Raw genomic sequence first — 12,007 nt, 5'->3', positions numbered from 1 at the left:
TGTCATACCTCGTATTAGCAGTTACTATTTGGAAATGATTGAGCTTACAGACCAGGCGTGGGTTTTGTCTACCCCTAAAGAGGAGTGACGTAGAGAATGTGCTTCAAGGAGCTATTTAGCACGGCCTCGAAACGGAAGTGAAGTGGCACTTTCTAACGCTTTCTTTTTTTCCTCCCCCTCTTTCATAAACAGGTGAGAGTCAATGGAAATGAATACAGGCCTACTTTTGCCAGCCTTAATAAGAAGCATGCTAAAGCCACAGCAGCAACTGCGGCTCTCCAAGCGATGGGACTTGTACCAAAGGAAAGCATGGTTAATACCACCATGTTTAGGAGTGCCTCACACCGCTAGATATTGTTTTTTATATTGACATTATTTCAGATAATTTTACTCTGCACAAAAATGGTATTTGCCCTTTCATGTTGTAAATACATCGGCAATTCCCACGTTGTAAAAACTGTACAGACACCTTCAGGTTTTTCTTTTGTACCATCAAAATGTATTTAAATCATACTTAGTTTTTGGTATGTTTATATTGTTTACATTAGTGATGTAATTATTTCTTAAACGACTAAATCAGACGACAGACTCTGGAGGCATCAGTAATCTAAACCCTTGTTTTAAAAACTCATGCAATTTCTCTTCAAGACAGAATGTTAACACTTTCATACTGTTTTGTACTACGCTGCGGTTTTCCCTGGTCTCGGTAAAGCTCCTCGCGCACTTTTGCCGGCAGCTTGGTAAAAGGTGGTGCGGCGGCTTCACCTTAGTCTAGTCGAGGCTGGCGCGTACTGCTGGACAGATACTGGGCCAGTACCGTCACCCCCGCCAGAGAGCGCCCGGGCAGCCCTGTTGTACGGTGTTAACCCCGCGGCTTCTCTCGCCATTTTGTTTTTTTGGGGGGGAGGGGGTCTAACTGGGTGGCGCACTGCGACTGGCCGTACAGCCCATACTCTAGGACAGACCTGATTAGGCAAAAGACTTGGCTTTCAAAAAAGGGATGGCAGAAAGTCCAGCAATGGAACCGATGAGACTTGCGGTGTAAAGGTGACTCTCCCTGCATGTTCTAAGAGAGGGAGGTGACGGAGTTGTCTATTCCAAACAAATTAACACACTGCCTGATGTTGATTGTATGAATTTGTGGTTAATGTGAATTTTAAACTCTTAACAAATCTACAACTGGATTCGGGGTGGGGGGGTGGGGGGGAGGGGATAGAATGATGCTTAAATTGTTGTACCCGACTTGGTCAATAAAGCAGCACAAGTTCATAATCTTAATCACTGGTCAGTAAACAGTAATTAAAATGTATGCCAAAACAACTTTTCGAAGAAACGCACAGTGTAGAAGTACGCTTTGTGAAGATTATCAGCAGCTGTTAGGGTTGCAGAATCAGTTCTAGTCATTTGTGGTTGCTTTGGACTATTACCAAATTAACTCCTTGGGCTTAAATTTTCCGTAATGGCACTCTGCCCACAAGGAGACAGCCCCATCCAGAGTTTTGGCAGTTTGACAAGGGAGAGGATGTAGAAAGCTTTTCCTTCTTTTTTCTTTTCTTTTTTTTTTTTTTTGTTTTGTTTAACTTAAGAAGTATTAGTACTTTAGCTATGTGCACTTTGAATTGGAAAGGACGTTGTACACCTCTTGCCAGGTTTGACGGAGTGAAGAGCAGATTGCCAGGATTTACAGACTCCAGTCTTTCGGGTGCTTATTTCAGAAAAGTCTTTTCGAGGTCTCTCTGTCACATCTGCTGACCAGAGCTTCCTCTGGGACACAGTTTGCGAAACACAGTTTGTACGCAGCAAGGCTGTGCTCAGGCCTGAGGTGAATGACCTTTGCAATGGTAGTAGGAACGTGGAGGTGAAGAATTAACGAGTACCTCCTCTTCCACTGACTAAGGTGACTTTGTGTGTATTCTGTCAACTCTTATGGAACAAGGTGTCTGTCTTTGCCCCAAGGATCAATGTCTGATGTTGTGTACAGCAGAGAAATGGTATTTGGTTCTCCACCACACACTTCCGAGAAATAAAACCCCTTATTAGTCTGTCAAAGCGCTGTAGAAATGCCTAAGTTAATCTTAATTTTCATGGACGTAGTTGTCTTTAATTAAACTTTTTTTCCCTTTGGCTTCTCACCTTCAGTCTCTGACTAAGTATTTGAAGGTCTCCTTGCCTCGTTTGCTGAACTAGTTGGAAGGTGTGTATAAAAACCAAAAGTAAATACGATGGTGCGACAATGGAAAGTTCTACTCTGAGAGAAGTGGGTGTTGTATCTGTCTTAGCTGAAGTCTGGCTTTTTGATGTATGACCTAAAGTGATTAACTCGGGATGTGGGAGCAGATCCTAATCAGACTTTTGTTTAAATGTCTGGTTTGGTAGAGCTAAAACATGAGAGATGTCGATCATTCTGTTTAGTCTGCGGTGTCCATGTCAGCACTGGTGTCGCAGCTGTACAGTGTCAAATCTGGGAAAGCACAATCTCTTGGTTTGTTCTTTTTTTTTTTTTGGTCTGTATTCCCCATGTATAATGTAAAGATACGTGTTATCTCACAGCAGCAAGGAGCAGATGAATTCAGTCCCATTGGAGACTCCATTTTAAAAAACCACACAACCGTTTAGGAAAGTTCTGGATTTCATGCCTTAAAGATGTGGTACTGTATGTGGATTTAAACTTTGGTCTTAAGGAAGACATATAAAAAAAGAAAATAATTAAGGTCTGTGATGCCCTAATTATGACTGTTCTTGAGGTTTCTGTTTTAGTTTCGTTCTTTGTTGTTTAGAATGATACATGAATCTAAAGCTAGTGCAGCGATGTGCTTCTGTTAAATTTGTAAATTTGAATTGGTTTGAGTGTCCTTTGCATGCAGGAATAGATAAGTAGTGATATATTAAAAAGAACAACTAGGAAACGCTCTCTTGGAACCTGGTTATTTGTGCAGCACTTCAGCTGTCTTAAAGGTGAATAGGCTGTGACTCCTGCCGGTGGAAGACGTGATCTGTTTGGCTGTTGGATTTCCTTTTCCTGCAGAATTATTTTCCTAGAAGTAATCTCACTGAAAGCCCTTCTGACTTCCCTGTCACGCCAGGGAGGAGCATTTTGAAAACGGGTGCCCCAGAACTTATGGCCAGCTGCCACCAGAACAATTTCTTGTCAGCCTTCTAATTTGTAGTTTGTAAATAGGACTGGAAGAGCAGGAAGGTGAAATTCCTATGCCTTGGAAATTCTGAAATTGACTCTTAAAGGGCAAAAACTGTATGAAGTCATCTTAATCAACTGCTACAGTCTCTAGCGCTCTCACACGAATTGTAATTGTGATGAAAATTCACCCATTTGGACTGGTTAAATAAATAAATCTTACTGCTCTACAAGTGGCTGGAATAATGATAGTATTTTTGGAAAACAGGTAGAAGAGCAGCAGGCTTGGGTAGTGCAGTGCGGTAGCTTTTATAGGGAAAATTCACTGGAGCCAAGAACGCTTCAAGAACAGCACTGAATCCCAGGGCAGCTGCTGCTGAAATTACAGGCAAAGCTGTGACGTACAACCACCAGCCAGTTTACAGTACAGGGGGGAGCTACAGCTCAGCTAATGGTGCAAAGCATGCGATAAAACAAATGTGGGGGTAAAATTTTGAAATGACACAGTTCTAGACTCCAAGAATGTAATTGCCATTCAAATTTTTTTTTTTTTTAGTGTTTCTGTAACTCTCACATGCTAGATGGGAAAATACAAAGTGGAACTCAAGTTAATAGTAATTATTGTATTTTTCTAGAAACAGACGGGCTCAAGTCCACATACCAAAATGGTTATTGGCTTGGTTAAAATCGCTTTCCCACAGAGGCAACTACAGAACTGCTTTTTCCGATAGCCTTCAGGAACTTGTTCCATGTGCTGCCACGCTCTGTAAGTTGGCCTGTTCCTCAAGCGCAGGCCCGGGAGGTGCTGCCTCTTCCAGAGCTGGGGCAGTGTCTCTGAGGTCACAAGCGGCTTTCGGAAGGGCTGGCACATGTGACAGCCAGGGTAGCTGCACCAGAATGTGGCCACTGTGAGAACCGCTGTTTGTGAGCTGTAGCCCTGGGCCAGGGGTCAGTTTATGGCAGCCCAGCAGTAGAGGCTTTGACTGATGGAGGCAGATGATAAAAAAAAAAAGGCATTGAGTTAACTTGTTCTCTTAAGAAGTGACGGGGAATGAAAGTGCAGTCAACACACCAGCCACTGTAGAAACCCAGTCTTCGGTAGTCCCCATGATGCCCCTGGCCCTGGCTTTTCACACTTGGTGTCTGATGCTAATCAAACGAAAAGTTCAGTAATTTGCTTCTAGATTAGTTAGTTAGGGAGAAGGGTAAAGATTAAAGTTGGATTGTACTACCCTGAACTCCACCAGAAATGGAGTACTTGACATTATCAGAGTATTTAATATTCTAAGGTGCCTTTTTCCATCATAAGAGAGGGACTTGCCCTTTATCTAGGTTTTCTAGATGTCGGCTTGTTCAGCGCACCGCTAGTCCGACACACTCATGGTAGTTACTGTAAATTAACACAAGTAAACATGAAGTATTCCAGTGTAATTGTATACACGCTGTATTCTTAGGGGTGAGATACATCAAGTGGTGTCAATATAAAGTAACTGAACGGCGCAGGACGCTTTCACAATGCCTCAGTCTGCAGTAACTTCTATACGTGCCCACATCTTTCAGTTTACAGGTTGTTTTCCTCAGGTAAGACCTGGCTACAGACTAACGTCACCGGTTCAGAACCACAGGCAGATTCTGAGGTGGTGATCAGAATGGCACTGTAGTAAAGATTGAGGGTAGCTGACCAGGTGGCGGGAGCACCGCTTTATTTTCTAACCAAAATACCACTTGAATTAGAAGTCTTGCTGGAGGGCATGATATTGTACTCTATATTCTACATATTGCTCTTCAGATTTAGTATTCTCTGCTACGGGAATCCGGTTACCCAATAGCTGTGTAGAAAGCGAGATACACATCTCCAAAATAACAGCTCTGACTCCTCTACCTGAAGACTGCATTAAACCCGTTAATAGACTCAACTATTGCCATGACCATAGAGTCAGATCAGCAGCCTCCTGCTGCCTCTCATTTTCTCTGTCTTTGATCAGAGTCGATCACTATTCCTCCAACTTGTTCCGATTCAGGTGATAGTTTGTATAAACGGCTTCTTGAACATCTAGCTCATTTTAACCTAAGTGTGGGGATGGGAATATTAGACAGCGATGCCGAGCGGTTCTAAGGAATCTTAACCTTTTAATCTGAGTCGGCTGCAGCCAGAACTCTGTGTCCATCTGACTGTCATCTGTCTGGGGGTCAGAGCCGACTCTAAACCAAGAGGTGCAACATATCCAGGTGTAGCTATCACGTTTCTGGCAAGGCGCTGTAATGCCAAGAATGCCACCCATCCGAAACGGTTAGGAGTTACCGCAGAGCAGTAGCATTGCATGTGCATGAAGAATACAGACCTTCCAGACGCAATGCAGGCCAATAAAAGGTAATCCTGTTTTATCAAGTTTTATTTAAAAAAGGCTTTCTAAAATACAAAAGGAGATGTCCAAGGCCTTTTCCTTCATTCCCTTTAAAAGTCCTTTGAAGTGTTTTAGGATGGGTGATGTGCAATAGTTGTCTGTAACGTGCAACTAGATTGTTGTATCCCTCCCGGTACTGCATAGGTGCTGCTGCCCGTGTAGATCCGAATGAAGTACAGCAACTGCACACTAGAGAGCATTCTTTTCCATTAAATGGAACTAGCATACCTAGGACTTCCAGGTATAAGCGTAATCTTTCATTTCCAGAAATCGGATGGAAGATTTTCCCAGTGTTGGGCACTGACTCAGTTGATCCAAAGTCTCAGGATGCAGTCCACACGCAGTAAGATCCTTGCGTACGGTTTCCTGCGGAAATTCACATGAAAAAGAGAGATGTGGAATAGGTATTTCTGTTTGAAATACCTGTAGTTCTTAATGTTGATTTGTGTACCTCTGGGGAACTCCTGAAAAGCTTGTTTTCCGATTACTCAATTTCTGAGGGAACGACAAGCCACAGGGACTGCCAGGTGGTGATGACAAGTAACTGGGTGTAAGCCCATGTATTAAGGGAAAGTTTTGTGTCACTCAGTGTCCTATGGTTTGTAATAAAGATACTATTCCTAACAGGAAAGACTGTCTCTGCTAGTTTCCTTACCTTATTTAAGGCAGGGCTTGCAGTGCCAAGATCAGCGTTAAACACAGCCGTTGGCTCGTGTGTGTACAATACAGCAGAGAACGCTCCCCTCTGCGCGGCCTTGAGCAGCGTGGTCAGCGCGTGCAGGGAATGAGGCATGATGGGGCCTACGACCTCCAAACTGAATATATCCTCGTACGCCAAGTGAACCCTGGCCTTGGCATTTATACTGCGAGCCTGAAGACAAGACACGGATTAGCTTTTGACACACAAAATCTAAGTGCTAACTCTCATTTACTTTAATAATACTGCAGTGCCACAGTCCCGTTAAGAGTTCAAAATACTTTTCAATATTGACAACTTACTGTTCCGTACATGAGCATTACGATGGTTTTATTGTCTTTGTAACAACTCCCAAGATGTACCGGTGGTGAGACGCAAGAACGCTATACAGTATTAACAAAGTGAACGGCAGAACAGTATTGAACGACTTCTCTAGGGGAAGACGAGATGCCGAAGACAAGTGGAAGCGCTACCTGTATAAACAGCGCATCCTTTAGCACCCACCACCTCCTCATAGTAACAGCCGGCGAGCCATGGTTCTGAGGCTCCCTTGTCGCAAGCGACTGTGATGACTGATAGTTTGAGACCCCGCAAGATCTCAGGAGAATCTTTGAAGAACCACTTTAGTACCTGGGAAGTCTGCTTCACCTCTTATTTGTCAGGATGTGAAGAATGGCAATACTGGGATTTCAGTTTAGCAGCATAGGTCTATGCGGATAGATACGATTTAGGAGGCGGTCTGTACGGCAGTCAGAATGGCTATAGCAACAAAAATTACTCTGCGGTACTTGAGGAAAACTATATAAAATCAGCGTCTAATTTACTGAGTGAAGAAACAACTTCCTCTTCTTAAAAAAGAGACAGTTGTGTTACTTACTTTGAGTGTTTGCATTGTTCCACCTCGGAAAGCAACAGGGGACAACAAAGTCGGTGGAAGCCCTGCTTGTGGACCTGCAACAGCCACGAGGCTCTTGCAGTTTATCAGGAAGTTCAGCAAGGTGAATGTGTTTGTTCCTTTCACTAATGCAAGGGATTCGGGTTTGTGATCCATCTGCACCTCGTGCTTCTCCTTACGACTGTATTGACTGGAGTCAAAGGAAAACCACGAGGAAGTGAAAAGCACTGATGCACCAAAGGAAGAATCCAAGTAGTGCAACCCCAGGAGAAACCCCTCCATCCCCCTCTGACCAATCAAGCCATTTAAACAAAACCAAAAAAAACCACAAAGCTTTACACTGATTCAATTTGTTCTTCAAATATTAAGCAGCATCTTAAACCTGACTTCTGATTTCGTTATTAAAAACCTCAGGTGCTCCAAGTGCAAATGGAACCAGAGGAAGACAGTTAATCGGTCCCTCTGAAACACATACAGGTTCTCAGCAATCAGCTGTTCTGGTCTGGCCTACAGCTGTGCCCCCGCTCTGCCACACTACTTCCAAGTGTAAACCTAGCCTACATCAGCACACACCCTTTTTCTTTAAAAAAATTAAAAAAACCCTAACAAATCTTTCCAGTGAGATGACACAATCAGTTTGTGACCTAGCATCTAGAAATACTCATCATAAAGAAACTCAGAGAGACATGCAGAGTCGCTTAATACGCAGTAATGTGAGGATTAATATTTGGAAGGAAGTTCTCAAAAGCTTTGCTAAAACTTAAATCTATACCACAAAAAGATAACATCTGCACGGTTTTCCAATATCATATGTCTTGACGTCCAAAGAAAGGATACAGTTTAATAGAAATAGCATCTGGTTTCTTAACCTTGTCTTGGACTCCCATCTCCTCAAGCCAAGAGAAACTTTCATCATCATCATCGCTTGGAGCTGGTTCCCTATGAAACACAAAGTCAGTATTAGGAGAGCAATTCCTCCAACAAAGGTGTTCCAAATGGGATGTGCAGGGGCCTGTAGACACACTTGAATTCTAGCATTGTACAAGACTTATTACATACTCGCCCACTTCGAGGCTGTTGGCAACTTCAGTTCCCAAATTCGCTTCAGAGTTTTTCTGTTTCCTGGTTCTACTTTCTTCTACCAATGGTAAAGAAAACTCGATGCCTTGAACAGGGGAGGAAAGGGAGCAGTGAATGGTTTTGTAACACAGCTAATGCACTTTATCGGTTATTCAAATCCTAGTTGCACTGATTTCAACCTTACCTTCGTTTCTCATGGCTTCCCTTAAACCTCTAGTTGTGGGAGAAATTACAGCTGTGATAACGTCACTTCCCGCAAGACCAGCTGCACGGAACAGGACGGTAAACTGGTAGGTACATACATAGAAGTAGGGACACAGTTTGGCTTTGAGCAGATTGTACAGAGAAGTAAAGCTGACGGACCTGCAAATCGGAATAAAACAATTCTGTAACTGAAGTTAATTCTTTGCTATTGACAACATCAGAGTGGATTTGGCTGGGTGTCAGCGATGTGTGCTCTGCACAGGCGTGAGAGCATTCTGAATGACCAGCCAGATTCTGAGATGTGCTCAATGCCGAGGAAGCTGCACTCCTCTGAAACGCAGCCTGTTGGCGAGTGACGTGCTCTTCCAGCTTACTTGCTTTCTAGCACGTGGGTTTACATGAAGCATCAAAGGCAACCTGCTAACCGGATTTATGGAATTCTACCCAAATCAACAACTAGAGTTGGAGAGGGGCATTTAATACAGGAAGGTAGCTTTAGTTATCTATTTCCTTAATCTGGTCCTCAAAATAATGAGCATTCTAGCTGAGAGAAAAGCATAAATTAAAAAGCTTTCTCATAAAAATGGAAAGAACTTGTGCATCAATTAAAATCCTGTTGTCTTAATCTTACTAAATACATTAGTTGTTTGGTTCCACTTACCAGTCACTCATTAGCACTTGTTGCAAGGCTTCATCCTGTGACCAAGGACTAGCCTTCCCAACTATTTTTCTATCTGCCCCAATCCGAGGGAACAGCTGCAGCCATGGCAGTGAAGGGTGAAGCCAGTAAACGAGGCTCTGCTGAAAGGCACAACGCAGCTCTGTCGACAGTTTTGGTTCCTGGACGTCAAAAAGCATTTTATGAGGACAGTAATGCTTTACTTAAGGCAGCATTGCACGTGATGGGTTAAAAAAATATTACGTTAGGTACTAAAAAAAAAATAATCCCAGGCTTGTGACTAAGGCAGACTGAAGGAAGATGGACAACAACTGGCGACTGCTCCTCAGTTGAAGTTAAATGACCACAGTTGAAGTTAAATGACCACTCACTGATCGCTATAAGTACAAACCATGGGTGGAATTACATCAGTAGTCTAAGTGAGCCTTAATGCAAAACCAAACCAAAACAGAACCAAGCCTTCACTGCCAGCATGTTTCAGGAAAGGTGCAAAGGTATGTTCTCCTTTCTAAAGCTGGAGCCCTCAGCTACCCTCTGAAGCATGATTACCTGTATGCTCTGTGGCAAGTTTGTTTCTGTAGCTCTACAATGCTGAGCGAATCCTTGAGCTTCCTCTTGCGCTTTTAAGTGTTCAGCCCAGGTAAAAGGTTGGGAAGACATGAACAGAAGTCGTGTTTTAATACTCCAGTCTGCAGGAAATTCATGTCTTGGTGAGGAGGGAACTTCGGGTACAGCAACAGGTAAATGAAGGTCCTTACAAAACAGAAATAGCATCAGTTAACCCACAGAAAATTTAAAAAACCCACCTATTTATATTTTGGCATGGTTAGGTCTCCTCCCATATAACTTTCCCGGCAGGCAGGCCAGATGCTGGACTACAGCTATTAGATGTAACATCTTGAGTTTAGTAGCCTATAAAAAGACAAGTTGAACCTGTCATCTCCTGCATGTTTTTTGTCCAATTCAGTGCAACAGCTCATTTTGATCCTAAAGGAAGTACTTGCATTAAGTCAAGAGACATACTTCAAAAAAAAGCTTTTGCAGACGGATTTTCTGGATGCCAAGTTACACAAAATTTGCCTGTTCATAGGCTAACCAAAGTCAGAGTTTATACTCAACTGATTATTTTAGTCAGTAACAGATTCTAATAGAAATACGGCATTATATTGTTTATAAAAAAGCAGAAGAGGGTTTTCATTCACAGGAGTCTTTCCAAAAGTTATAAACTAGGAACAGACAAAAGGAGGAATGAGTCAGAAAAAGAAAACTTAGCCTGAAGTTTATAAAGACAAGAATTTCCATGCCAAAACAGCATTTCATTTCATCCTCTCTTGGTGACTGTAAGATCAGACGCTTCCTAGAGGATGCAAAAAAAACCATGGGGAGCTCTAGGACAGTCTGCATTCTTTGAGAGGTCACTTTTCTATTCTGCTAAGTTAGTCGGAACTTAAGTTGCTGAACCCGTAACAACACTAGGCACTATCTGCTTGAAACTCTCTTTCAAGGACTGGTTTTCAGGAATTCTTTCTTTACTATGTGCCTGGTAAAGTTGTGTTTATTGCCTTTCTGCAGCTGAATAAAAGACTGCAGAGGATATATAATTTTGAAGAACATCCTTATCTCAACAAAATATAAACCTAAGAAAGAGGAGAACTATGGTCAACATGGTAATAAAACCGGAAGGCGGCAACCACCTCTGTCAACTAGAACAATAACACTATTGGTATCAGGAAGAAGGCTGGCTTTTAAAAGACTGCCACCATAACAGTAAACTTCAGGGCAATTTAAATTTTCTTGAACACTGACATTTTTAGTACATCATCTTAGACAGAAATGGACCATCAAAATACTAAGTTAAACAGTTTCAGCCTTTTTTGTGAACTGAGAACAACCGGATATGTTTCAGAAGCAGTATACGCAGTTTCGTACATCGGTGAGGGCGAGGATGTCGGTTCTTTCAGAGGGCTCTGCTCTCCTGGCGGGCTTATCTTCACAAACGGACTCTAAAAGCTGAATGAAAGAGGAGCGTAAGATGCAGCACAAAGTAAGAACCAGGTCGATAGTTAAAAAACGCCCCTCACAGTGAAATTTCACGAGTGACAGTAAGCCCGTACGTGCTGCGAGCATCCACCCTTCGGTACAACCAAAAGGCGCCCACAGATGAAGTGCAGCAGCTTGCTTTTGATCTGCGCGCAAAGCTAGAGCAAGGCCAGGCCGGGGGCTGGCTCCTTGAGGGGGAGCGGGCTCCGGGCCGGGGCTGCCGCGCCCGGCTGGGGCCGATGGCTGCCGGCGGGGCCCTTCCCCTTCCTCCCCTCGCCCCCCCGGCCCCACTCCGCCACGGGGTGCGACCCCCGCCCCCGGCCGCCGCGGTGCCGGGGCTCGGCCCTACCTGCCAGAAGGGCGCTGCCGAGGGGGACCCGCCCGCCGGCGGTGGTGGCGGCGGCCGCCGGCTCCGCTCTCGGGGCTGTGGGGTGCCGGCCGCCCGCGGCGCGTTGTCCAGGCTGGAGAAGGGGTTGCGGCGGGCGGGCGCGGAGGGGACCGGCGGGGCCTCGCCGCAGGGCGGGGGAGCGGCGCCTGGTTCGCTCCTCCGCAGCCGTTTTCGCTTCAGCCGCAGCATGGCCGGCGGCTTCTTGAAGCCGGGCGAGTAGCCCGGCACGGCGGATGCGGCCATGGCCGGGCGGGAGCGGCTGTCCCCGCTTGGCGCGAAGAAGGACGAGCTCCGCCCCTGGGCGGTGCTGAGGGAGGGAAGGCGGTGCCCGCCGCCATTTCCCCCGGCGCCCGGCGGGAACGTGAGGAGGCGCCTCTGGCCGCCTCCTGCCAGCCCCTTCTTTTCCTCCAGCCCTAACCGTTTAAAAACTACCGATTAGGAGACTGCCAAGAAATCGTTCTGGTGACAGCTGTCCACGAGTTCTCG

General features: G+C 44.7%; 2 protein-coding genes across 3 annotated transcripts in view; one reads left to right on the top strand and one right to left on the bottom strand.

The window, feature by feature from the left end:
* The window catches only part of SON (SON DNA and RNA binding protein), a 40,036-nt gene extending 37,904 nt beyond the window's left edge, over positions 1-2,132 (top strand). For both annotated transcript variants that reach the window (XM_063346160.1, XM_063346165.1), the window contains exon 12: positions 193-2,132. In XM_063346160.1, coding sequence (XP_063202230.1) covers positions 193-351 — 159 coding nt within the window. In that variant the 3' untranslated portion in view covers positions 352-2,132. The remainder of the gene's footprint in view (positions 1-192) is intronic.
* Positions 2,133-5,583: 3,451 nt separating this feature from the next.
* On the bottom strand, positions 5,584-11,927 carry DONSON (DNA replication fork stabilization factor DONSON). Its single transcript, XM_063346206.1, has 10 exons — positions 11,483-11,927; positions 11,023-11,103; positions 9,643-9,846; positions 9,076-9,254; positions 8,395-8,573; positions 8,190-8,295; positions 7,968-8,069; positions 7,113-7,311; positions 6,194-6,409; positions 5,584-5,904 (listed from the first exon to the last, which is right to left on the bottom strand). The coding sequence occupies exons 1-10, from the start codon at positions 11,762-11,764 to the stop codon at positions 5,767-5,769; spliced, it is 1,686 nt and encodes a 561-aa protein (XP_063202276.1). The 5' UTR covers positions 11,765-11,927; the 3' UTR covers positions 5,584-5,766.
* Positions 11,928-12,007: the final 80 nt, after the last annotated feature.

Source organism: Chroicocephalus ridibundus, chromosome 1, assembly GCF_963924245.1.
Source record: "Chroicocephalus ridibundus chromosome 1, bChrRid1.1, whole genome shotgun sequence".
NCBI classification, from domain to species: Eukaryota; Metazoa; Chordata; class Aves; order Charadriiformes; family Laridae; genus Chroicocephalus; species Chroicocephalus ridibundus.
This window is presented reverse-complemented; position numbering and strand designations above follow the sequence as displayed.

What these genes read in the sequence shown, in the direction of transcription:
- DONSON (XM_063346206.1), bottom strand. Translation starts at nt 11,764, where the DNA reads ATGGCCGCATCCGCCGTGCCGGGCTACTCGCCCGGCTTCAAGAAGCCG. An exon ending in ACATCCTCGCCCTCACCGAT is followed by an intron (nt 9,847 to 11,022) that starts GTACGAAACTGC and finishes CTGTTTTGTAAG; the next exon opens with GACCTTCATTTACCTGTTGC. An exon ending in GATGCTATTTCTATTAAACT is followed by an intron (nt 7,312 to 7,967) that starts GTATCCTTTCTT and finishes CAGTCAATACAG; the next exon opens with TCGTAAGGAGAAGCACGAGG.